Source organism: Cervus canadensis, chromosome 14 (genome assembly GCF_019320065.1).
Source record: "Cervus canadensis isolate Bull #8, Minnesota chromosome 14, ASM1932006v1, whole genome shotgun sequence".
NCBI lineage: Eukaryota > Metazoa > Chordata > Mammalia > Artiodactyla > Cervidae > Cervus > Cervus canadensis.
Genome location: NC_057399.1, coordinates 4,073,507 through 4,097,711, shown reverse-complemented (window position 1 = coordinate 4,097,711; position 24,205 = coordinate 4,073,507). Strand labels below are relative to the sequence as shown.

General features: G+C 44.1%; 2 protein-coding genes and 1 non-coding gene across 3 annotated transcripts in view; all 3 read left to right on the top strand.

The window, feature by feature from the left end:
- The first annotated feature begins 9,421 nt into the window (after positions 1–9,421).
- LOC122453454 lies at positions 9,422–9,571 on the top strand. The gene has a single exon (XR_006273071.1). It is a non-coding gene; the product is annotated as a small nucleolar RNA SNORA62/SNORA6 family (small nucleolar RNA).
- A 2,020-nt stretch (positions 9,572–11,591) lies between these two features.
- On the top strand, positions 11,592–12,273 carry DEFB136 (defensin beta 136). The gene is made up of 2 exons (XM_043486413.1): positions 11,592–11,646; positions 12,101–12,273. The coding sequence occupies exons 1-2, from the start codon at positions 11,592–11,594 to the stop codon at positions 12,271–12,273; spliced, it is 228 nt and encodes a 75-aa protein (XP_043342348.1).
- Positions 12,274–18,283: 6,010 nt separating this feature from the next.
- LOC122452775 overlaps positions 18,284–24,205 on the top strand; it is a 52,714-nt gene continuing 46,792 nt past the window's right edge. Inside the window, exon 1 of the mRNA XM_043486412.1 lies at positions 18,284–18,311. Within this exon, the coding sequence (XP_043342347.1) occupies positions 18,284–18,311 (28 nt within the window). The remainder of the gene's footprint in view (positions 18,312–24,205) is intronic.

Here is a 24,205-nt window from a genome sequence, read left to right as displayed (position 1 = left end):
AGGAGAGATAAGAAAGCCTTCCGCAGTGATCAATGCAAAGAAATAGAGGAAAACAACAGAATGCCAAAGACTGGAGATCTCTTCAAGAAAATTAGAGATACAAAGGGAACATTTCATGCAAAGATGGGTTCGATAAAGGACAGAAATGGTATGGACCTAACAGAAGCAGAAGATATTAAGAAGAGGTGGCAAGAATACACAGAAGGACTGTACAAAAAATATCCTCACAACCCAGATTATCACGATGGTGTGATCACTCACCTAGAGCCAGACATCCTGGAATGTGAAGTCAAGTGGGCCTTAGGAAGCATCACTACGGACAAAACTAGTGGAGGTGATGGAATTCCAATTGAGCTATTTCAAATCCTGAAAGATGATGCTGTGAAAGTGCTGCACTCAATATGCCAGCAAATTTGGAAAACTCAGCAGTGGCCACAGGACTGGAAAGGGTCAGTTTTCATTCCAATCCCAAAGAAAGGCAATGCCAAAGAATGCTCAAACTACTGCACAATTGCACTCATCTCACACCCTAGTAAAGTAATGCTTAAAATTCTCCAAGCCAGGCTTCAGCAATATGTACGTGAACCGTGAACTTCCAGATGTTCAAGCTGGTTTTAGAAAAGGCAGAGGAACCAGAGATCAAATTGCCACATCCGCTGGATCATTGAAAAAGCAAGAGAGTTCCAGAAAAACATCTATTTCCGCTTTTTTTGACTATGCCAAAGCCTTTGACTGTGTGGATCACAATAAACTGTGGAAAATTCTAAAAGAGATGAGAATACCAGACCACCTGACCTGCCTCTTGAGAAACCTATATGCAGGTCAGGAAGCAACAGTTAGAACTGGACATGGACCAACAGACTGGTTCCAAATAGGAAAAGGAGTATGTCAAGGCTGTATATTGTCACCCTGCTTATTTAACTTATATGCAGAGTACATCATGAGAAACGCTGGGCTGGAAGAAGCACAGCTGGAATCAAGATTGCTGGGAGAAATATCAATAACCTCAGATATGCAGATGACACCACCCTTATGGCAGAAGTGAAGAGGAACTAAAAAGCCTCTTGATGAAAGTGAAAGAGGAGAGTGAAAAAGTTGGCTTAAAGCTCAACATTCAGAAAACTAAGATCGTGGCATCTGGTCCCATCACTTCATGGCAAATAGATGGGGATACAGTGGAAGAAGTGTCAGACTTTATTTTTTTGGGCTCCAAAATCACTGCAGATGGTGAATACAGCCATGAAATTAAAAGACATTTACTCCTTGGAAGGAAAGTTATGACCAACCTAGACAGCATATTAAAAAGCAGAGACATTACTTTGCCAACAAAGGTCTGTCTAGTCAAGGCTATGGTTTTTCCAGTGGTCATGTATGGATGTGAGAGTTGGACTATAAAGAAAGCTGAGCACTGAAGAATTGATGCTTTTGAGCTGTTGTTTTGGAGAAGACTCTTGAGAGTCCCTTGGACTGCAAGGAGATCCAATCAGTCCATCCTAAAGGAGATCAGTCCTGGGTGTTCATTGGAAGGACTGATGCTGAAGCTGAAACTCCAATACTTTGGCCACCTCATGCGAAGAGTTGACTCATTGGAAAAGACCCTGATGCTGGGAGGGATTGGGGGCAGGAGGAGAAGGAGACGACAGAGAATGAGATGGTTGGATGGCATCACCAACTCGATGGACATGAGTTTGAGTAAACTCCGGGAGTTGGTGATGGACAGGGAGGCCTGGCGTGCTGCGATTCATGGGGACGCAAAGAGTCGGACACGACTGAGCGACTGAACTGAACTGAACTGATTGTATAGCACAGAGAATTATATCCAATATCTTCTAATAACCTATAATGGAAAAGAATCTGAAAAGAACAAATATATGGATACAGACACATTTAGATATAACTGAATCACTTTACTGTATACCGAAAACACCATAAATCAACTATACTTCAATGAAAAATAAAATTAAATAAAATTAATAAAATTTCATTCATGACCTTTTGTAACTTGGCTCTACCTCCATCTCCAGCCTCATCTGTAACCACATCCCACCCTTCAGTGACACCTAAATATGTGTTCATAACTGCACACACCAGACTTTTCTACACCTCTATGCCCTGATCTGTGGATCTATTGATTTTTCCTAGAGTCCTCTTTCCTGGATAATTCCTACTTACCCTGAAAGATTCGCCTCCTCCAAAAAGCCTTCCTTGCTTCTCTCAAAGCTCAATTTGGTGCCCCAAGTTTCCATAGTATCCTGTACATAATTCTTGTTCACAATTTTTACCTCTTTATATGAAAATTATAACCTATGGCCCATGCAACTGTGAGGACAGGAATCTTCTCTATGTCCCTGGAACCCAGCAAAGGGCCTGGCATAAAGCGCCACTAATGTTGGCCACCCTGAAGTGAACGTTCCTGCTCTCTGGAGCTTTCCATTTCCATGCCCCATGCTACATTTCCCCTCCACGCTCACAGTGATCATGGCCCTTCTGTATTTTCCCCACATTGGGTCTGTAACTCACTTCTTACAGACACGAGTCTGAGTCAGGGCAGGGTGGGCTGCTGATCTGCTCAGAGTTATGACTAAGGCTGAGGATTTGTCGCACACCAGGTCCACGACCAGTGCTGTAGAACTGCCTTTCTCACAGCCTGCACAGAAATCCATGGAGATAAGGACAGCCCCGTTGGCTACAACTGTGCTAGGGAATTCAAGGACCAGGAAGAGACTCAAATGCCCAAAGGAAAAAATCATGTTCTATAGACAATCTGTCTGAAGCTAAGGAAGAAGGCAAACCAGCCCAGGGGACTTCTGGGCATCTGGCCAGTGGCAGAGGGCATCTGATCTGGAAAGAAAGCCCTGAGAACATTCTTCCTTGTGTGTGTAGCCAGGGACCAGTTCCAAGCCAACGTCTCCTCACAGAATGTCCTAAGACTCCAAACATAATCGAATCTTGCTAAAGGCATAATGGATTCACCTGATTACACAGTCCCTTCCAGCCAGAAGTGTCTCTTGATTGCTTGCGACAACCAGACCCCCACTTTCCTCTCTGAACTTCTCCAGGTCCAAACAGGGATTTCTTTAGTATCCTCATGTCATGGTTATATGTAACCAGCTGGCTAAATTTTTTTTCCTACATGGGTTTGGGCTTATGTTTTGGTCTGAATTCTTGCTCAGAGCTTGCAGGCTGTTAGACATAGTGAAACTATGATCTTAATCCTCACTCTAAGTCCCGCCCCAACATACAGCTAGAGGAACCTGGTGAAAGAGCGGAGGGTTCTGGGTCATGCCCCAGAAAACCCAAGATTTAGGTCAAGTTTCCCAGTGATCAGAGAAGCTGCTGTGTTCACATTCTTTGTTCCTCTGGTCTGAAGTCTGCCAGTTGCTAAGGAGATGGCAGCAATGTTCTCCTACCCTCTGACTTCCATGGATTCTCCCATCAGCCCTATATGGCAGAACGGGCCACACTGAACCCCGATATCCACCCTGGCTTGAAACAAGGCTCTTCCCATCTTCTGCTGGGAAGTTCTAGGATCAGAAACGTGTTCCTTCATCAGACCTGAAAGGCTTCCTCCTTCCATTGATCTTGATCTTCCATTTGACAGTGTGCTTCCACCTAAGGGGATGGGTGTATGTTAAGCTGGGCCATGGGAGTATGCCTCAGGCCTTCGTCAGGACTGACATCTCCTCAGATTTCCTAGGGATGAGCTGGACATGGGAACAAAGACCCTATAGCAGGACTGGTCTAGACAAATGCACCTTTAAACCTTGTGATCCTGTGGTCTGTTGTGAGACCTTGGGTTCCTGGTTGGAACCTGGGGCACTAGCCCTCGGTATTCCCGGGTTCCCAAGCCTCACAGATCAACCACAGAAGAGAAGGTATAACAGATCTGTGTCCACTGCTATCTTCCAGGATTGGTGTGATGGGGAGACCTTATTTTAATCCCAGGGGTTTTCATATAGGAAACAGAATCTCTTCCAACTTGATTCTGGGTAAACTGTTTATTATAACTTGAATATCCTGAGTATTATGCAGTCCATGAAGGCAAGTGTACAGCGGACTGCGCATCACAAAAGAGAACATTCCAACAATCAAGGCTGTAGCAACATAACGATTCTGTTTTGAAAGAGGGACAAAATTCCTTGGGGAGACCGGGCAAAGCAATACCCTCAGAAGACATGCCTGGGAAAAAAATATTTTTTGAACATCCACTCCTGACCCTCATCTAAATTTTTTCCAATCAAAAAATGTTCTGTGTGCCTGCCTGAACAACCAGATTTTCAGTTACTCCATCAGGGGCAGGGAAGTGGAGACCTCGGAGGCATCTTGCAGAGACACCCAATTTCTACAAGTCTCAGTGAAAACCCACAGGGCACTAGGGAAGTGCCAGCCTGCCAAAGTCTCTCCTGCTGTCTTCCCATCCCTCTCTCCTCACAATTCTTTTGACTCATAATATTATACAGATATGGCCAAGTCACTTTCCATTCACTTTTGTCTCTTCTCCTGATACAAAGAGGAAGAGAAGAACAATCACCAAGAACCCACAGTCCCTATATTTTCTGTGTGTAATCTCCATTTGTCCCACAACAACGTATAAAGAGGTACATTGATTCTCATCTTACAAATGAAGACCCCAAAATTCTGACACATTAAGTGACTTATCCAATATCACATACCTCAGAAGCAGCAGAGCACAGAGGCCAGCTTGAATCTATCAGAGGCTAAGGTTTGGGTTCTTGCACTAAAAAAACATAGCCTGCCTGTACCTTGGAGGAGAAGTTTGGGTGGGAATTGTCAAAGAAACCATTCTCATTCATTTATTCCCATTTGAAGAGCTGAGTTGAAGTACCTGAGCTTGAACCCCATAGACAGAGTCTTCTGCAAGCTTTTTCAGCCAAACTTACTCCCGTTTCCATGGCTGTCACAAATCTCAAGCTATGGCATGGCACAAACCTCATGCAACTTGGATGGCATCTTTATTTCTGTGCCTTACTTTTTTTTAACCGCTTGTTCTTGTTCAGTCGCTCAGTCGTGTTCCACTCTTTACAATCCCATGAACAGTAGCCCACCAGGTTCCTCTATCCATGGGATTCTCCACGCAAGAATACTGGTGTGGGTTGCCATGCCTGCTCCAGGGGCTCTTCCCCACGCTGGGATGGAACCCGCGTCTCCCGCATTGGCAGGCGTGTTCTTTACCACTGAGCCACCAGGGAAGCCCTTTTAGCGCTTACCTGTCTTGAAAATCTTCTCCTGTTCCTGGATAGCTTGACTACTCTGTGATGCGTAGTTCTAATAAAAAGCCAACCTCTGTAGCAGGCAGTAAAAGCAAATATTTGAGAAGAATAATTGGTTAAGAATGTAGTCGTTGCTCTCCGCCCCGTCTCCGCAGGCTCCATCATTTTCGGGCCTTGCTGCCAGAAGGAAAAACAAAAAACAAAAAAGGAAAAAATATTTTTAAAAGCCTGAAAATCCTTTAAAATCAACAACGCGGGGGTGGGGGGGCGGGGAGCGGGGGCGTGCCAGAGCATCCTCCTCCGAGAATCCACGAGGACGTCACTATGGCATGCTTCCCACATGATCCGCACACCTGCGTCCACGTGCCTCCGCTGGCCGTCCTCACCCGCAGCAGCACGTGCCTGAGCACTAGGCGTCTGCGCACCACGTGTACACCCGTCAGGAATCTGCCCACCACGTGTCCCACAGCAGGCACGCACACACCACGTGCCCATACATCACGTGTCCACCCACCTGGCATCTGAGCTGTCCCCCACAAGGGGAGGGAGTGGGCTGCAAGTCACTAGTGGGGCATGGTGTCAGGAAGCATTTAACAAAAGGCTTCCTGTGTGCTGTTTTGGATCTGTCAGGAACCCTCTGGCCCTTATTGATTCCTGAATATTCAGGAATTAAGAGGAGAGGCAGCCTTTCCCGGGGCTGAGGAAGCCAGGCATTTCTCATTACGGTGATAAGTACCCTCTTCCTTTTTATGAGCCATATGGTAAAAGGTGATTGTTTGCAACTCTCTCTTTGATAGGGATCGTCTTATGTTTTCTAAGTCTGGAATTTTAATCTTTATCTTTGCTGAGAATAACCAACTTGTAAGACAGTATATATGCCCACGCCATGTTGATTAAAACACCTTTGCTCCATCACAGCTTTGGTCCCCATGTCTTTCTTTCTTTCTTTCTTTCTTCCTTCCTTCCTATCTTCCTTCCTTCTTTCCTTCCTTCCTCCCTCCCTCCCTTCCTCCCTTCCTTCCTTTTCTCTCCTTCTCTCTCTCTCCCTCTCTCTCTCCCTCTCTCTCTCTCTTTCTCTATTTCTGGCTAATTCCTTGGAGCGCGGAGGCCCGCTGAGCTCACTTTCTTGCCCGGGCTTCTAAGACCCTCTCGGGAAGGCGCCCGGTGCCTACATGCAGCAGCGCGAGCCCTGAGAACAGGGCTCTATTGGCTTTCCTCGTAAACCAGGGGATAGCAGCCTCTTTCTCTCTCTTACTCTCCAGACCACCAGGTTCCGGTCTGTTAAAGGACCAGCAAGCGCTATCAGCCTCTTTCTCTCTCTTACTCTCCGGACCACCAGGTTCCTGTCCATTAAAGGACCAACAGCATGGGACCGTCCTTGGTTCTGGAGAACATTTGTTTCCTTGATCTGAGTGGTGGTTACACAGTGTTTGCTGTATATTCAGTCACTAAGTCTGTGATGTGTTTTTCTTTATGTGTATTAAATTTCATCTTTTATCAATATTTTATGTTAAAAGTTTAAGAATAAGAGCCATCCAGAGGACAGAGGATTTTTAGGATGGTGTGAGGTTTCTGTATGATACTGTTGCAGGAAGGGGGACCCCTTCCAGGGCCCGAAACTGGGCTCTTGTCTAACACTAGGAAATGAATTGTCCGAGGAGACACATGCTGACAAAGCAAGAGATTTTATTGGGAAAGGGCACCCGGGTGGAGAGCAGTAGGTAAGGGAACCCAGGAGAATTGCTCTGCCGCGTGGCTCGCAGTCTTGGGTTTTATGGTGATGGGATTAGTTTCCGGGTGGTCTTTGGCCAATCATTCTAATTCACAGTCTTTCCTGGTGGCGCACGCATCGTTCAGCCAAGATGGATGCTAGCAAGAGGGATTCTGGGAAGTGGACGGACAGGTAGTGTCTCCTCTCGATCTTTCCCAAACTCTTCCGGCTGGTGGTGGCCTATTAGTTCCGTATTCCTTATCAGGATCTCCTGCCATAAAACAACTCATGCAAATGGTTACTATGGTGCCTGGCCAGGGTGGGCGGTTTCAATCAGTGTGCTTCACCTAACAATACTACAAGAGGGATGAAACGTTACACATTTGTCAAAGCTGATAACATAAATCCCACAGGTGAACCTTAGCATAAAGTACACATTTTGAGTGATAATATACGTCACCGTGGGGGGTCATCATTTGAAACAAACATACCACTCTGGTAGGGGTGGTTGACAGGAGGAAGCTGTCTGAACTTTCCACTCAATTTAGCTGTGAACCTAAAACTGTTCTAAAAAAGATGGAGTCTGTAGATTTACAGACATATAGAACAGATTTTGATTGCCAAGAGGGAGGGAAGAGATGCATTGGGAGTTTGGGATTAGCAGATGCAAACTATTACCTATAGGATGGATAATAAACAAGGTCCTACTGTATAGAATGGGGAGCTATATACAATATCTTGTAATAAACAATAATGGAAAAGTATAATTTTAAAAGCTTAATAATTTTTAAAATGTAGTTATAATAAAGTAATAATAATAAAATTTAAAAATAAAAACCATGGGAGAAAATAAATTTGCCCATGCAGAAAAATAAACAGTGAAGTCACTGCATTCAGGAACTGTGTGATTAGTAAAATGAGACAGGTGAAAAGGAAGCATAATTCAGTTTGACTGGGTAATTCATTAAGGTTCAGTAGGATGTGCAGTGGTCATTTTCTTCTCAAAGGTAAAGACGATAGTAAGGTGAGCAGGAGAATTCTAGAATACTAAGATAAAGGAAGAAAGCACCAACACAGCAATACTAAATGGAAGAGAATGAAGCCGTTTCTGTTTCCCTGGCAGCTTTGTTCAACAAGACTTCAAGCAGAAGGTGGGAACACTTAAATCACTTAGGAGAAATTCCTTCCCCAAGGCTGGAATGGTGATTTAACAGGACATCTGTGGATGTAAAGGAAAGGGTCTGTCCTGAACATATGCTGATCCCCAGACACATGTTAGATCTGGTTTTTTTCCAGAACTGTATGTAGGAGGGACTCAGAAGTATTTAGAAAATGTTAGATTCATACTTCCTATCTTCCTTAAAGCACAATTGAACAATTTAAAATATATGAAGGACAGAGTTCTGAACTGAGTATCAAGACAGCTGAATATTTGATGCCAGCACAGCCCCCAGCTTGCTTCCTTCCTTTGTGCAAGTCCATTCACAAATCTGAGCCTTGTTTTCTCCATCTCTGAAAGAATGAGGTGTCTATGCTTTGTCTATGTCTAAGCTATGGTCTACACTATGTCTGTGATAGCAGATGGTTAGCATATGGCCTGGGCTCTGTGGGCCAGAATCACATGCCCACTGAAGGGTCTCTTGGGAGCCTTTCCTGGGATCTTGCAAGGGAATCCTCAGCCCTGAACTAGCACTGACCTCGGTACTTCTAGTCCACTAGCCCACCATCTCTCTCCCATCCCCATTCCAACCTACAGCCACATTCTCAACCATACCCATTGTTGTAAACCAGAATAAAACTTTCCCAGTGATGTCTTGCATTCACTAAGAAGTCCCTTGGAGAGGGTCCACAGAAGAGAAAGAAACACAGCTATAGTGGTAGAATTTAATAAAGAATAAGGGAGAGGAGAAGAAGGAAAGAGCACAATGCATTTTGTAAGCTTTAGCTCATTTCATCCTCAAAAAAAAAAAAAAAAAAAAACCTCTTAACAGTGCACTTCTAGAGAAAAGGAAGATTATCTGAAAAAAAAAAAAAAAACACTGATTCAAAAAGACATTATGCACCCCAGTGTTCCCAGCAGCACTCTAGAAGCAACCTAAGTGTCCCTCAGCAGAACATGCCCATGTGCTCAGTGGTGTCTGACTCTTTGCGACCCACCTGGACTGTAGCCCACCAGGCTCCTCTGTCCATGGAATTTCTCCAGGCAAGAACACTAGAGTGAATTGCCATTTCCTACTCCAGGGGATCTTCCCAACCCAGAGATTGAACCTGTGTCTCCTGCATCTCCTGCATTGCAGGCAAATTCTTTACTGCTGAGCCACCAGCAAAGCCCCATCAACAAAAAAAGTTATGGTATGAATAAATATGAATATATACACATGCAATGAAATACTATTCAGCCATTAAAAAATAAAATTTTGCTATTTACAGCAACATGGACTTGGAGGGTATTATACTAACTGAAATAAGACAGAGAAAGACTGCATATTGTTAGAGCTTGGAGTTGAGGCTTCTGGCCGAGGGACTCACAAGTGTAGGTAGTGTGCTACACAAGGGGCAAGTGTTTCGCTAACACCACAAGGGTCTCTGGCCCAATGAGTGGGGTTGGATAGTAATACTTGCTACAAAACTATGATTTTAAGGAATGAGAGCTTATTTAAGGAGAGATTAAAACATTTTAAAAATAGCTTTTATTCTCTTCAATATTCCTAACTCTTCAGGCAGTACTTGACTTTTCTGTTTTCTCAGTTGATGTATCCTGCTCTGAGATCCTAAAAGGGGAGCGTCCTCATTGGGTCTGATGTGGATGCTCGCCCGGGAAGATCTGCGCATGCGTGGCACCATCTCCAGAGCACATCCATGGGAGGTCATGCCGGATCTCTACTTCTACAGAGATCCTGAAGAGATTGAAAAAGAAGAGCAGGCAGCAGCTGAGAAGGCTGTGACCAAGGAGGAGTTTCAGGGAGAATGGACTGCTGCAGCTCCAGAGCTCACTGCTCCTCAGCCCGAGGTGGCAGACTGGTCCGAGGGTGTGCGGGTGCCTCCCGCGCCTATTCAGCGGTTCCCCACTGAAGACTGCGGGGCTCAGCCTTCCGCTGAAGACTGGTCTGCAGCTCCCGCCGCTCAGGCCACTGAATGGGTAGGAACCACCACTGAGTGGTCGTAAGCTGTTCTTCCACAAACTTCCACCAAAATGGAAAATAAACTGTTTCTTAAAAAAAAGAGAGAGAGAAAGACAAATATGGTATGATATCACTTATATGTGGAATCTTTATAAAAAGATACAACACACTAATGGATATAACAAAATAAAGCAGATTCACAGATAGAATATATATAGTGGTTACCAGTGGGGAGAGGGAAGAGCAGAGGGGCAATATAGCGGCAGGGAATTAAAAGGTACAAACAGGTATAAAATCAGACACAAGACTATGTTGTACAACACAGCAAATCTGGCCAATTTTTTTCCCAATATTTTATAATAACTAGAAATGGACCTTTAAAATTTGTGAATCGCTATATTGTATGCCTGTAACTTTCATAATATTGTACGGCAACTCTACCTCAATTTTTTTTAATCTTACAAATAAAAAAGAGGGAAAGAAAGAAAGAGAAAAAGAAAAAACAAAGAAAAGAGGAAGCTGAAACTCAGAGATGCTAAATAATTCATCCAAAGGCCTGTGACAGCAAAACAGAGTGTAACCAATAAAACTATGCTCTGTTGCCACTTTACAGACTCAGAATTCTACAGTCTTGGATCATTCAGGTACAAGCCTGGCTCGGGGGCAAGAATAAAGCCTAAGTGCGTGTCTTCTTCTGTCCCACCATCCCTCCAGGGAGGCAGACCTAATGACCCTTTCCGGGAACCGCGTCCCTCTAGCTCCAGGGAAGCGTTGTTCTGCTCACCTCCTGAGAGAGGGCAACCAACCCTGAACCAGCTCTTCCTGGTCTCAGGGGCCAGGAGAGAATTCTAACTCACCCACTCCGAAAACAAACCTTCCCCAGAACTGGTTCCCAAAGTGCAGCTGACTTTCTACATCAGCCATCCAGAAAACAAAGTTGCTCAGTGAACTGTTCTGGGGGGTGAGGTTCCCTGCAGCACGGCCTCCAATAGGCAAATAAGCTTTCCCTTCTTCAGTGTGTCTGAACACCTACCTAACTCTTGGTCAGGCCAACAGTTGACACCCTGAGATTCTTTGCTTCTTGGAACACTGTAAATTCTTGCTGACATCCTTTCTGGCCTTCAATTAAGCCTGTGTTTTATCACATCACCTCTCTGGCTCCTGTGTTTTCAGTGGGACTGCAAAGAATGGGAGGAACAAGCAGACATTTCCCTTCCATTTTCCCATCAGTGTCCATTTGAAGTGACACAAGAATAGTGCCCAGCCCTGAGCATGATGATGCCTGGTCTCTCCCTTTCTTCTACCTTGACTGTGTCCTTTCCTCTCCCATGATTTGTAAAAGAGGAAGTCGCACAGAATGGCCCAGGGATTCCTTTTCCTGTAATCCTGAAAAAGCCTGTCTCCCCTGGGTATCCCTCCAGATAGAATGAGGCCAGTGTCCAGCCCCACCCAGCCTTGCCCAGCGCTATAAAGGAGCCTCCCAGATAGCCACCCCCAGGAAGCTGTAGTTCTGTGTCCTCATCAACTATGAGACTCCGTCTCTCTGGGTTACTCTTCCTCCTGGTGATCTCATTGCCTTCAGGTAAATAATGATGGGTATGGGTCATGAAAACTGAGGGTCTTCCGAGGACTGAGGCACTTGAAAAGCCCTGTTGGTGTAAGCCCAGCAGGGAGACCACGGTATCAGTCAGCAGAGGTGCTAGAGGCAAGAGGTGGGTGAGTGTTATTCAGCCCCTGCCCTGACCATCTGTTGCTACCTCCTGAAAGTCTGCCATAGCTTAAGAGAGGGGAGCCCTTTTCACCATTTGCATAGATCACTCTCCAGCTATTTACAATCCTGTGTCCCTCAGCTTCCTCTGATGAGCGCTGGACTCAGTGGCCTCGCCAAAATGTAACAGCAGATGAGAGGACGGAGTGTAGAAGGAAAACGCCAAACTGAGAAGCCGTTCACCACCAAAGAGAGGACAGCCCTGAGATTCCCCCAGGCTCTGGAAGACTGATTTTTCCTTTGTGCGCATGTGTTTTTTCTCCTTCAGGGAGCAGTTTCTTTAACAACAATGGCGCGACAGTCCGCACCTGCACCAAACTCGGTGGCGACTGTAGCTTCGGCTGTAAGCTGGGGTGGAAGTGGGTCGCCTTCTGTCACAACGTGTTGTCCTGCTGCGTGGAACTGAAGTTTAATAAACCCCCTCAGACCAAGCTACCATGACCCTCACCTAATGTGTGCAATTAAAAGGGTACACAAATGGCTAAAAGGATGAGATCTCCAATTTGTGTGTAAGCACGGTTAACTGGGCTCTGGGTAACAAAAGGGGGCCAGATTCTAACCAATTTACTGGCAAAATTCCAGGTGTGCTTTCTTAAAGGGGCACTGTGGTAATATGCATTCCTACTCTCTTTTCTGCCCTCCAATCTCCAATAAGTAATCCCTACATCGAATTCAAAATCAGTTGATTAATACATGACTACAGGCCCCAAGTATAAGACATCTAATGAAGCTAATAATGGGCTTCCCAGGTGGCACAGTGGTAAAAAAATCTGCCTGCCAATTGCAAAAACCCAGGTTCTATCCCTGGGTCAAGAAGATCTCCTGTGGTAGGAAATAGCAACCCACTCCAGTATTCTTGCCTGGAAAACTCACATGGACAGAGGAGCAACTGAGCATATACACACAAGGCTTAATAACAATAGCTGACCACATGCCAGTCCCATTTTTAAGTGGTTTCAGTCAGTTCAGTCACTCAGTCGTGTCCAACTCTTTGTGACCCCATGGACTGCAGCACGCCAGGCTTCCCTGTCTATCACCAACTCCTGGCGCTTACTCAAACTCATGTCCATTGCATTGGTGATCCCATCCAACCATCTCATCCTCAGTCATCCCCTTCTTCTCCTGCCTTGAATCTTTCCCAGCATCAAGGTCTTTTCCAATGAATCAGTTCTTCGAGTCAGGTGGCCAAAGTATTGGAGTTTCAGCTTCAGCATCCGTCCTTCCAATAAATATTCAGGATTGATTTCCTTTAGGATGGACTGGTTGGATCTCCTTGCAGGCCAAGGGACTCTCAAGAGTCTTCTCCAACACCGCAGTTCAAGAGCATCAATTCTTTGGTGCTCAGCTTTCTTTATAGTCCAACTCTCACATCCATACACGACTACTGGAAAAACCATAGCCTTGACTGGATGGACCTTGGTCAGCAAAGTAATGTCTCTGCTTTTTAATGTGCTGTCCAAGTTGGTCATAACTTTTCTTCCAAGGAGCAAGCCTCTTTTAATTTTATGACTGCAGTCACCATCTGCAGTGATTTTGGAGCCCAAAAAAATAAAGTCTCTCACTGTTTCCATTGTTTCCCCATCTATTTTCCATGAAGCAATGGGACCAGATGCCAAGATCTTAGTTTTCTGAATGTTGAGTTTTAAGCCAACTTTTTCACTCTCCTCTTTCACTTTCATCAAGAGGCTTTTTAGTTCTTCTTTGCTTTCTGCCATAAGGGTGATATCACCTGGGTATCTGAGGTTATTGATATTTCTCCTGGCAATATTGATTCCAGCTTATGCTTCATCCAGCCCAGCATTACACATGATGTACTCTGCATATAAGTTAAATAAGCAGGGTGACAATATACAGCTTTGACATACTCCTTTCCCTATTTGGAACCAGTCTTTTGTTCCATGTCCAGTTCTAACTCTTGCTTCCTGACCTGCATACAGATTTCTCAGGAGGCAGGTCAGGTGGTCAGGTATTCCCATCTCTTGAAGAATTTTCCACAGTTTGTTATGATCCACACAAAGGTTTTGGCATAGTCAATAAAGCAGAAGTAGATGTTTTTCTGGAACTGTCTTGCTTTCTTGATGATCCAGCGGATGTTGGCAATTTGATCTCTGGTTCCTCTGCCTTTTCTAAAACCAGCTTGAACATCTGGAAGTTCACGGTTCACATACCGTTGAAGCCTGGCTTGGAGAATTTTGAGCATTACTTTACTAGTATGTGAGATGAATGCAATAGTGCGATAGTTTGAGCATTCTTTGGCATTGACTTTCTTTGGGATTGGAATGAAAACTGACCTTTTCCAGTCCTGTGGCCACTGCTGAGTTTTCCAGATTTGCTGGCATATTGAGTGCAGCACTTTCACAGCATCGTCTTTCAGGATTTGAAATAGTTCAACTGGGATTCCATCACCTCCACTAGTTTTGTTCATAGTGATGCTTCCTAAGGCCCACTTGACTTTGCATTCCAGGACGTCTTGACTCTAGGTGACTGATCACACCATCATGCTCTAGGTGAGTGATCACACCATCGTGATTATCTGGGTTGTAAAGATCTTTTTTGTACAGTCCTTCTGTGTATTCTTGCCACCTCTTCTTAATATCTTCTGCTTCTGTTAGGTCCATACCATTTCTGTCCTTTATTGTGCCCATATTTGCATGAAATGTTCCCTTGATATCTCTAATTTTCTCGAGATCTCTAGTCTTTCCCATTCTGTTGTTTTCCTCTATTTCTTTGCATTGATCACTGTGGAAGGTTTTTTTTATCTCTCCTTGGTATTCTTTGGAACTCTGCATTCAAATGGGTATATCTTTCCTTTTCTCCTTTGCCTTTAGCTTCTCTTCTTTTCTCAGCTATTTGTAAAGCCTCCTCAGACAACCATTTTTCCTTTTGCATTTCTTTTCCTTGAGGATGGTCTTGATCACTGCCTCCTGTACAATGTAACAAACCTCCATCCAAAGTTCTTCAGGTACTCTATCAGATCTAATCCCTTGAATCTATTTGTAACTTCCACTGTATAATCGTAAGGGATTTGATGATGTAGGTCATACCTGAATGGTCTAGTGGTTTTCCCTACTTTCTTCAATTTAAGTCTGAATTTGGCAATAAGGAGTTCATGATCTTAGCCACAGTCAGCTCCCGGTCTGTTTTTGCTGACTGTATAGAGCTTCTCCATCTTTGGCTGCAAAGAATATAATCAGTCTGATTTCGGTGTTGACCATCTGGTGACGTCCATGTGTAGAGTCTTCTCTTGTGTTGTGGAAGAGGGTGTTTGCTATGACCAGTGTGTTCTGTTGGCAAAATTCTGTTAGCTTTTGTCCTACTTCAGTTTGTACTCCAAGGTCAAATTTGCCTGTTCCTCCAGGTACCTCTTGACTTCCTACTTTTGCATTCCAGTCCCCTATAATGAGAAGGACATCTTTTCGGGGTGTTAGTTCTAGAAGGTCTTGTAGGTCTTCATGGAACCATTCAACTTCAGTATCTTCAGCATTACAGGTCAGAGCATTGACTTGGATTACTGTGATATGGAATGGTTTGCCTTAGAAACGAAGAGAGATCATTCTGTCATTTTTGAGATTGCATCCAAGTACTGCATTTCAGACTCTTTTGTTGACCATGATGGCTACTCCATTTCTTCTAAGGGATTCCTGCCCACAGTAGTAGATATAATGATCATCTGAGTTAAATTCACCCATTCCAGTCCATTTTAGCCCACTGATTCCTAAAATGTCAATGTTCACTCTTACCATCTCCTGTTTGACTACTTCCAATTTGCCTTGATTCGTGGACCTAATATTCCAGGCTCCTATGCAATATTGCCCTTTACAGCATCGACTTTACTTCTATCACCAGTCACATCCACAACTGGGCATCATTTTTGCTTGCTCCATCTCTTCATTCTTTCTGGAGTTATTCTCTGCTCTTCTGCAGTAGCATATTGGGCACCTACCAACCTGGGGCGTTCATCTTCGGTGTCCTATCTTTTTGCCTTCTCATACTGTTCACGGGGTTCTCAAGGCAAGAATACTGAAGTGGTTTGCCATTCCCTTCTCCAGTGGACCACATTTTGTCAGAACTCTCCACCATGACCTGTCCATCTTTGGTGGCCCTACATGGCTCATGGTTTCATTAAGTTCGACAAGGCTGTGGTCCATGTTTTAAGTGGTTTACATATATTCAATCACTTAATCCTCACACACACAAAAAATCTATTATTTCTCCCATTTTGCAGATAAAGAAACTTTTCCAAGGTCACACAACTGGTAATTAGTTAGCACTGGATTTGAACCCAAACAGTCTTGACCCAGTGTCAAGAGGTATGCCACTTCTCAGTTATGAAGTAAAGGAATATAACTGCATGCATCTTTTCATTGAAGTATAGTTGATTGACAATGTTGTCTTAGTTTCAGGTATACAGCAACATGATTCAGTTATGCGTGTGTGTGCATGTGTGTGTGCGTGTGTGCATGTGTGCATGTGTGTGTGTGCATGTGTATGCATGTGTGTGTGTGCGTGTGCATGTGTGTGCATGTGCGTGTGTGTGCATGCATATGTGTGTGTGTGTGCTCAGTCACTAAATCATGTTCAACTCTTTGCGACCCCATGGACTGTAACCCGCCAGGCTCTTCTGTCCACAGGATTTCCCAGGCAAGAATACTGGAGTGGGTTGCCACTTCCTTCTCCAGGGGATCTTCCCAACCCAAGGATTGAACGCATGCATTGTGTCTCCTGTATTGGTAAACAGGTTCTTTACCACTGTGCCACCTGGAAAGTCCATTACATATATATATATATATGTATATATATGTGTGTGTGTGTATACAGACACAATTTTTTAATATTCTTTTCCATTATAGATTATTATAAAATATTGAATAGAGTTCCCTGTGTTATGCCCTTGTTGTTTATCTATTGTATATATAGTAGTGTGTGTTTGTTAATCCCAAACTCCTAATTTATCCCTCTGTCCCTTTCCCCATTGGCAACCATAAGTTTGTTTTCTGTGTCTGTGAATCTGTTTCTGTTTTGTAAATAAGCTCCTTTGTATCATTTTTTTAGATTCCACATATAAGTGATATCATAAGATAATTGTCTCTCTCTGTCTGACTTACTTCACTTACATGATAATCTCTAGGTCCATCTATGTTGTTGCTAATGGAATTATTTCATTCCTTTTTATGGCTACGTAATATACAATTTTACATATATATATATATATATATATATATATATATATATCTCACATCTCCTTAATCTATTCATCTGTCGATAGACACTCACTTGCTTCCTTGTCTTGGCTATTGTAAATACAGCTGCAATGAACATCGGGTAATGTATGTATATTTTCGAATAAGAGTTTTCATCTTTCCTGGATATATGCCCAGAAGTGGGGCTGCTGGATCATATGGTAGCTCTATTTTTAGTTTTTTAAGGAACAACCATGCTATTCTCCACAGTGGCTGCACCAATTTACATTCCCACTAACACTATAGACAGGTTCTTTTTTTCACACACCATCTCCAGTGTTTATTATTCATAGACTTTTTGATGATAACTATTCTGATTGATGTGAGGTAATACCTCATATACTTGTGATTTGCATTTCTCTAGTAATTTCTAGCTGGATGTATTGATTGGAGATTATAGTCAAATGAGGAATCAAGGATCCAACTAGATCCAATAGCAAGTCCCTCAAAACTTCCTATGACTTCAGGCTATAATGTCTCTGGCTGTTAAGCTGTATCTTTGATGCTAGTCAGTAACTTTCATGATTCAAGACCAGTGTGGCCTTAAGATTTCATATCCCAAACATTGCTGCTTTCACCATTGCAGTGGAAGCAATGGCCCATCCATACCCACACAAAACTTCTAGCTCTGTATGGGGGGTGCTGGCCCAGCAGTCCTTCCTCACCTCCCCTCCAGCACCCCTGACCAGGGGGCAGACATCACAGGTCTTCATCAGGACCCCTGTCATCCAGAGGAGTGGGTAAAGAAGATGTGGTACATATATTCAATGGAATATTACCCAGGCATTAAAAAGATGAAATAATGCCATTTACAGCAACATGGATGGACTTAGAGACTCTCATACTGAGTGAACTAAGTCAGACAGAGAAGGAAAAATATTGTATGACAACTCTGACGTGTGGAATCTAAAAAGAAATTGAAAGGTTGCTGCTACAAACCATGAACAATGCTGTGATTCTTGGCCTCCAGAGGAGAAGAATTCAATCCAGAGCCAACGATGAGTCTTGATCACGTAGAGCTTTTTGTGTAATAAAGTTTTATTAAAGTATAAAAGAGATAGAGAAAGCTTCTGACATAGACATGAGAAGGGGACAGAAAGAGTACCCCCTTGCTAGTTTTTAGCAAGGAGTTATATACCTATCAGCAAGCTGCTAATTAGAGAGGAAACACCTCAAAACTAAGAGAGCTGCCCAGGCTCCTCACCCACAACATGCATTTTGAGATAGCATTGGCCCAAGGTGAGTCATTCCAGGCCATAAAACAATTGTCATGAATCTTGAAGAAGGACAAATACATAGTTCATTAACATAGCTTCAGGAAGACATTTCCATGAGAAAAACGCATCGGTTAGCTCAAGGTTTGAGATAAAGTTAAATTCAGGTGGAACCAGGTGTCACCATGACAACACAGCATTAGAAGAGAAAAAAGAAATAAAAATGCCTGCCACTTGCAGTTTTATCTCCTCCTGCCACTTGGGGACCTCTGGCCTCCCTACAGAGGCTATTAACACTCTCAAAATGATACAAATGAACTTACTTAGAAAACAGAAAGAGACTCACAGACTTAGAGAAGGAACTTGAGGTTGGGTGGGGGTTGGGGGGCTTGTGGGGGGGAGGATGGGGGAAAGGCATGCTCAAGAGAGTTTGGGATGGACATGTACACACTGCCATATTTAAAATGAATAACCAACAAGGTCCTATTGTAGAGCACATGGACCTCTGCTCAGTGCCATGTGGCAGCCTGGATGGGAGGGGAGTTTGGGGGAGAATGGGTATATGTATATATAGCTGAGTCACTCTGCTATCCACCTGAAACTATCACAATACTGTTAATCAGCTTTACCCCAAGAATTTTAAATAAATAAATAAATAAAGACCCTTGTCACCATCTGCTTAGGAAAATAAAACCCAGCAGCTGAATTTCAGAGTTTCCCTTCTCCAAGGAAACATATCTGCTCAGACTCTTTCCTGCCTCTGATCCTCAACATTTCAGGGGAAAAAAAAAAGCCAGAAGTCATCCCTGGTGCACAGGGTATTGTATTTCAGCTTGCCCACTGCATTCTGTCTAGAGAGGTTCCAGGTATTGGGCTATTGTACTTGCTCTCGTAAGCCCACCCACTAACCAAAAGAAAGGGAGAAGAGGTGTGAAGCTCACAAATGCCTATAAATGCAGTGAAATTAACATAAAAGCAGAAAATAAGACAGACACTAGGTGAAGGAAAAAAGCATTCTTTCACCAAATTTCAAAAGGGTCCACAGGAGCCCATCCCCACCCCAAAAAAGACTAAAAACCCCTACCCTTTTCTTGTGGTTCCTAAGGCCATCATTCCACCTGCCTGAGGGGAGGAACAACTCTCCCTTGACAAAAGAAGACATCAAAGAAGACGTGACCTTGTCTTTGATTTTCTCCCCTGCAGCTTAGATAAGACTGAATGTTCAGATCATTCTTGCTGAAAACTGCATGTGAAATGAGTAAATTGTCACACACACAAAGGCCATTATGGATTCAGCAGGGGCCCATGGGTGGTGGCCACCCACTCAGGGAAACCAAAGCATCCAGTCCTGGCTCCCCGTCCCACAGCAGTCATGGAGAGGGTCCCAGATTCTCCACTCTGTCTCTGCCTATCTCTGTCTCTCTCTCCTAAGTAAAGTAGAATCTGGGAGGGTACAAGAAGGTAATGACTAATACATCCTGGGTTCTGCCGGCCTGGGGTCACCTAAGGCCAGGTCTGGCCCTGGAGCGGCTCTTCTGAAAGATGCTAGTCATGCTAGGTCTGTTCCTGCCAATGGTGAACAACTACATGAAGACTGCCTCCCCCACCTTCAATCGGGGCCTGCAGGACCCCTGGGGCAGGACCTGGTAAGAGTCTGAAGAAAACCACTGAAGCTTAAGGGCTCATGATGTTCCCTGGGCTGCCGGCCGCCTGGCTCAGATCAGGGGCTCTGACGCCATCGGGACTCGTTAATGGAAGCAGGGCTGTGTACTCACTCAGAATGGGCCTCAGTATCAGACAATGTGGATTTCAATTCAGGCCCTTCCAGAACCATGTCTTAGCTTGGTGACCTTGACCAAGTTTAACCTCTGTTAGCCTCCATGCTCTGTTCCCTGGGAAGGGAGTACCAAGGAAAGAAGTAGGAGGAGGGGAAGAGGATAGAGGGGAGGGGGAGGGGAGAAGAAGAAAAGAGGGGAAGAGAAGAGAAGGGAATGATCAGAGAAGTTAGTCTCCACAGGATGGTTGGGAACGTGAGTAAGATAAAAAGCGATTAGCATGGAGCCCGACACACAGTAACACTGGGCAATTACTAACTCACAGGTAAGCCTCCAAAGTCTGCATTTGTGCTTCATCGCTCAGTCTTGTCCAACTCATTTTGGACCCCATGGACTACAGCCCACCAGGTTCCTCTGTCCATGGGATTTCCCAGGCAAGAATACTGGAGTGGATTGCCATTTCCTTCTCCAGGAGATCTTCCTGACCCAGGGACTGAACCCACATGTCCTGCTTGGCATGTGGATTCTTTACCATTGCACAATCTAGGGAGCCCAAGTACTCAATACAAACCAGTTATATTTTTATTCAGACTAGTACTTGTTGCTGCTGGTGGTACTATTGGAGCTGGCCCGCTGCCCACTGATTTTTGTCAAGTTCTCTCCTCACTGTGATGGGGCAAACAGCCAGGGAAGCAGCTCCCAGAAGCCCCTACAATCTAGGTGCATTAACACAATGACCTATTCCTAAAGGTACCCACTGCTGGAGAGGATAGCGCTGAGGTCCAGCTCCTGAGAAGACGCTCCCCCAGCTGGTAAATCCCCCCACCCCAGGCATGGCCACACCCCATCCTCACCACTTCCTACTAGGAAACCATGTGGTTCGCATGCAAAGCCCTGGCCTAGGAGCCCAGAAGCTCCCTCTGGTCAGGGAGCTGAGATCCCACATGTCTCTCAGTCAAAAAAACCAAGCCATAAAACAGAGGCAATATTGTAACAAATTCAATAAAGATTTTAAAAATTAAAAAAATTATTTTTCCATGTAAAAAAAAAAACTTTAAAAAAATCAGGCAGTGGGCAGGATTTGGCCCACAGGGCTGGGCTTGCCAACCTCTGCTCTAGGGGAGGTTTCAGGCCCTTGGCTAGCTGTGGAGGCCACAGGAAGTGTCGAGGCCACAGAGCTTGGACCAGGGTATGTGCCCCCAAGGGGCTTATAATCTACATATGTTCATGACAGATGAATCAGTACACAAATGAAACCATGTCTTGGTATCCATCAGTATCACCACTATTCTTTCATTTGTTCCTTGGATATCAGTTGCACACCCACTGCATGCCAGCCACTGCACTAGCCTGTAGGGGACGTGTAGACAGAGCCCCAGCACTGCCCTGGGGACCCCTGCTCCCACTACCGGCTATGTGAGCAAGGCTTCTGGGACTTTGACCCCAGGGCTATGTCAGGGAGCACATGGACGAGAAGGTGGAGGACAACAGCAAGAAGTGGGGTCCCCCAAGTCACGCCAGACTTCTTTATCCATCACTGTGACCTTGGACCACTTACTAAACTCCAAACCTCAGCTTCTCCTCTTAAAAAAATCAATATTAAGATGCAATGGAGTCAGAACTATTCAGCAAAGAAAAACGTAATACTGTACTACTAAAGCATAAACAAATGCTTCATGTGCCCTGAAAATGTCGATTTGAAATTAAAAAATGTTTAATGTCAAACAAAAAGAGAAAATAATATTTGCTTCAAGGGACTGTTATGAAGCTTAAGTGAGATATTTGCAAGGCCTCACATATATTAGATGCTTAATAAATCATACTTATATTGATTCAAAAAAGTCTTCCTTATAAACACTATTTCTGACCATTCTATGCAGTTCTGAGTTATGTTTCCATTTCCAAGGCAAAAACAAAGCATTCAAAATGCAAAAAACTCATTCGTGTCTTCATTTGTTTTTTGTATTCATTTATTCATCTAACAAAAATATAATTCATGGCTACTATGGGAATAGGCACCAAAAAAAAAAAAAAAAAACACTGTGTTCACCATCTTCATTGAATTTATAGGAGGGAGCTTCCCTGGTGGCTCAGAGGTTAAAGCGTCTGCCTGAGACTGCCCACAATGCGGGAGACCTGGGTTCGATCCCTGGGTTGGGAAGATCCTCTGGAGAAGGAAACGGCAACCCATTCCAGTATTCTTGCCTGGAGAATCCCATGGACGGAGGAGCCTGGTGGGCTACAGTCCACAGGGTCACAAAGAGTCGGACACGACTGAGCAACTTCACTCACTCACTCAGAAGTGATAAACCAAAAGTAAATGAATTCGGAAAGCAAACAAATCAATGATCATAAAAATGGTCGCTTTCCATATCTTTCTAAATGCTTTTTGTGCTCACTCACTCAGTCGTGTCTGACTCTTTGCAACCCCCTTGGACTGTAGCCCACCAGGCTCCTCTGTCCATGGGGTTTTTCAGGCAAGAACACTGGAATGGGTTGTACCAATGTTTATTGGGTTATCACTTTTTTTTTTTTAATATTTATTTTTATTTGGCTGTGATGGGTCTTTCCTAGTTGCAAAGTCTTAGTTGTAGCATATGGGATCCAGTTCCCTGACCAGGGATTGAACCCAGGGCCCCTGCACTGGGAGCAGGAGCATGGAGTCCTAGCCACTAGACCACCAGAGGTCCCCGGGTTATCACTTTTAAATGCTGCATTATTCATTAGGGTCTACAGGAAAAATCACAGTAAAATTTTTTTTCTTTTTTCCCATATACATTTTAATGGAGCTTATATGACCTCACCAATTCTCATAAAAGTGAAATGGAAAATTATGATAGCCTTGTACTAATAAAATACATTTTGGTGAAATTATCTACTCAGTTATAAAAAATCACACAAATGGTAATTGCTTTGAAGGAAGGTGTAGGGGCACTTCAGTCTATACATGTGTGTATGTACATATATACATAAGTGTGCATTTGTACTACACAATCTATGTAACCACACCCAGATCAAGATATAGGATATTTCCACCACCCCCAGAAAACTCTCTTGCCCTTCTACACCAATAACCACACCAGAGGGAAACACTAGTCTAAATTCCATCACCATCAGTTCGTTTTGCTTCCGACTGAACTTTGTGGAAATGGGCTCATACTGCATGCAATCTTACGTGTGTGACTCCTTTCATCCAACACTGTGTTTATAAAGTTCATCCATTATGTTGCCTGTCATGGTAGTTCATTCTTTTCTATTACTGTGTACATACCACGATGTATTTATATACCGACTTCTTAGTGAATGCTGAGTTTCCAAACTGGGTGTGCCAATTTAACTCCCAACAGCAATGTGTGAGAGTCCAGGTTGCCTCCTATCTTCACAAACACTTAACAATGTCTTTTACATTCTCACCATTCTGGTGTTTGTCTACTGTCTTGCTATTTTAACTTGCATTCCTCTAGTAAAGATAAAATTGAGCATCTTTTCACGGGCTCATTGGCCACCTGGAGAGCCTCAGTTATGAAACACCTGTTCAAACCTTTGCCCACTCTTACTGGGCTGTTTGTCATTTCTTTACTGATTTGGAGGACTTCTAATACAATTGAGTTGACAAATACATGTATGGTAATGAATTGATCTTTGCTTTAAAACTGAGCTCCACAGTCCTCACGCCACAGCTGAGCCATGAGCCCATCACTAGGTTAAAGACGGAGGAGCCCAGACAAGAGCTTGGGTTTCCTAAAACTGCATTATACTGTGTCTCCTATTCCCTAACATATTATAACATGTACCCAGGGGAAGATGAAAGGGAAGGTGGGGGGAAAATGAGTGCCACAAAATGCTGTTAATCTTCTCATTTTTAAAACAATGAACAGCTGAGTTTTTACCATGGACCAGGTACTGGAAGACGTACGTAACTGGCTTAACACATCTCGTTATGATTCAGTTCAGTTCAGTCACTCAGTCGAGTCTGACTCTTTGCGACCCCATGAATCGCAGCACTCCAGGCCTCCCTGTCCATCCAACTCCCGGAGTTTACTCAAACTCATGTCCATCGAGTCAGTGATGCCATCCAGCCATCTCATCCTCTGTCATCCCCTTCTCCTCCTGCCCCCAATCCCTCCCAGCATCAGGGTCTTTT

Bases quoted from the DNA above. Each gene is read 5' to 3' on its own strand.
- DEFB136 (XM_043486413.1), top strand. From the start codon at position 11,592: ATGAGACTCCGTCTCTCTGGGTTACTCTTCCTCCTGGTGATCTCATTG. The intron at 11,647-12,100 runs GTAAATAATGAT...TTTCTCCTTCAG, and splicing joins GGTGATCTCATTGCCTTCAG to GGAGCAGTTTCTTTAACAAC.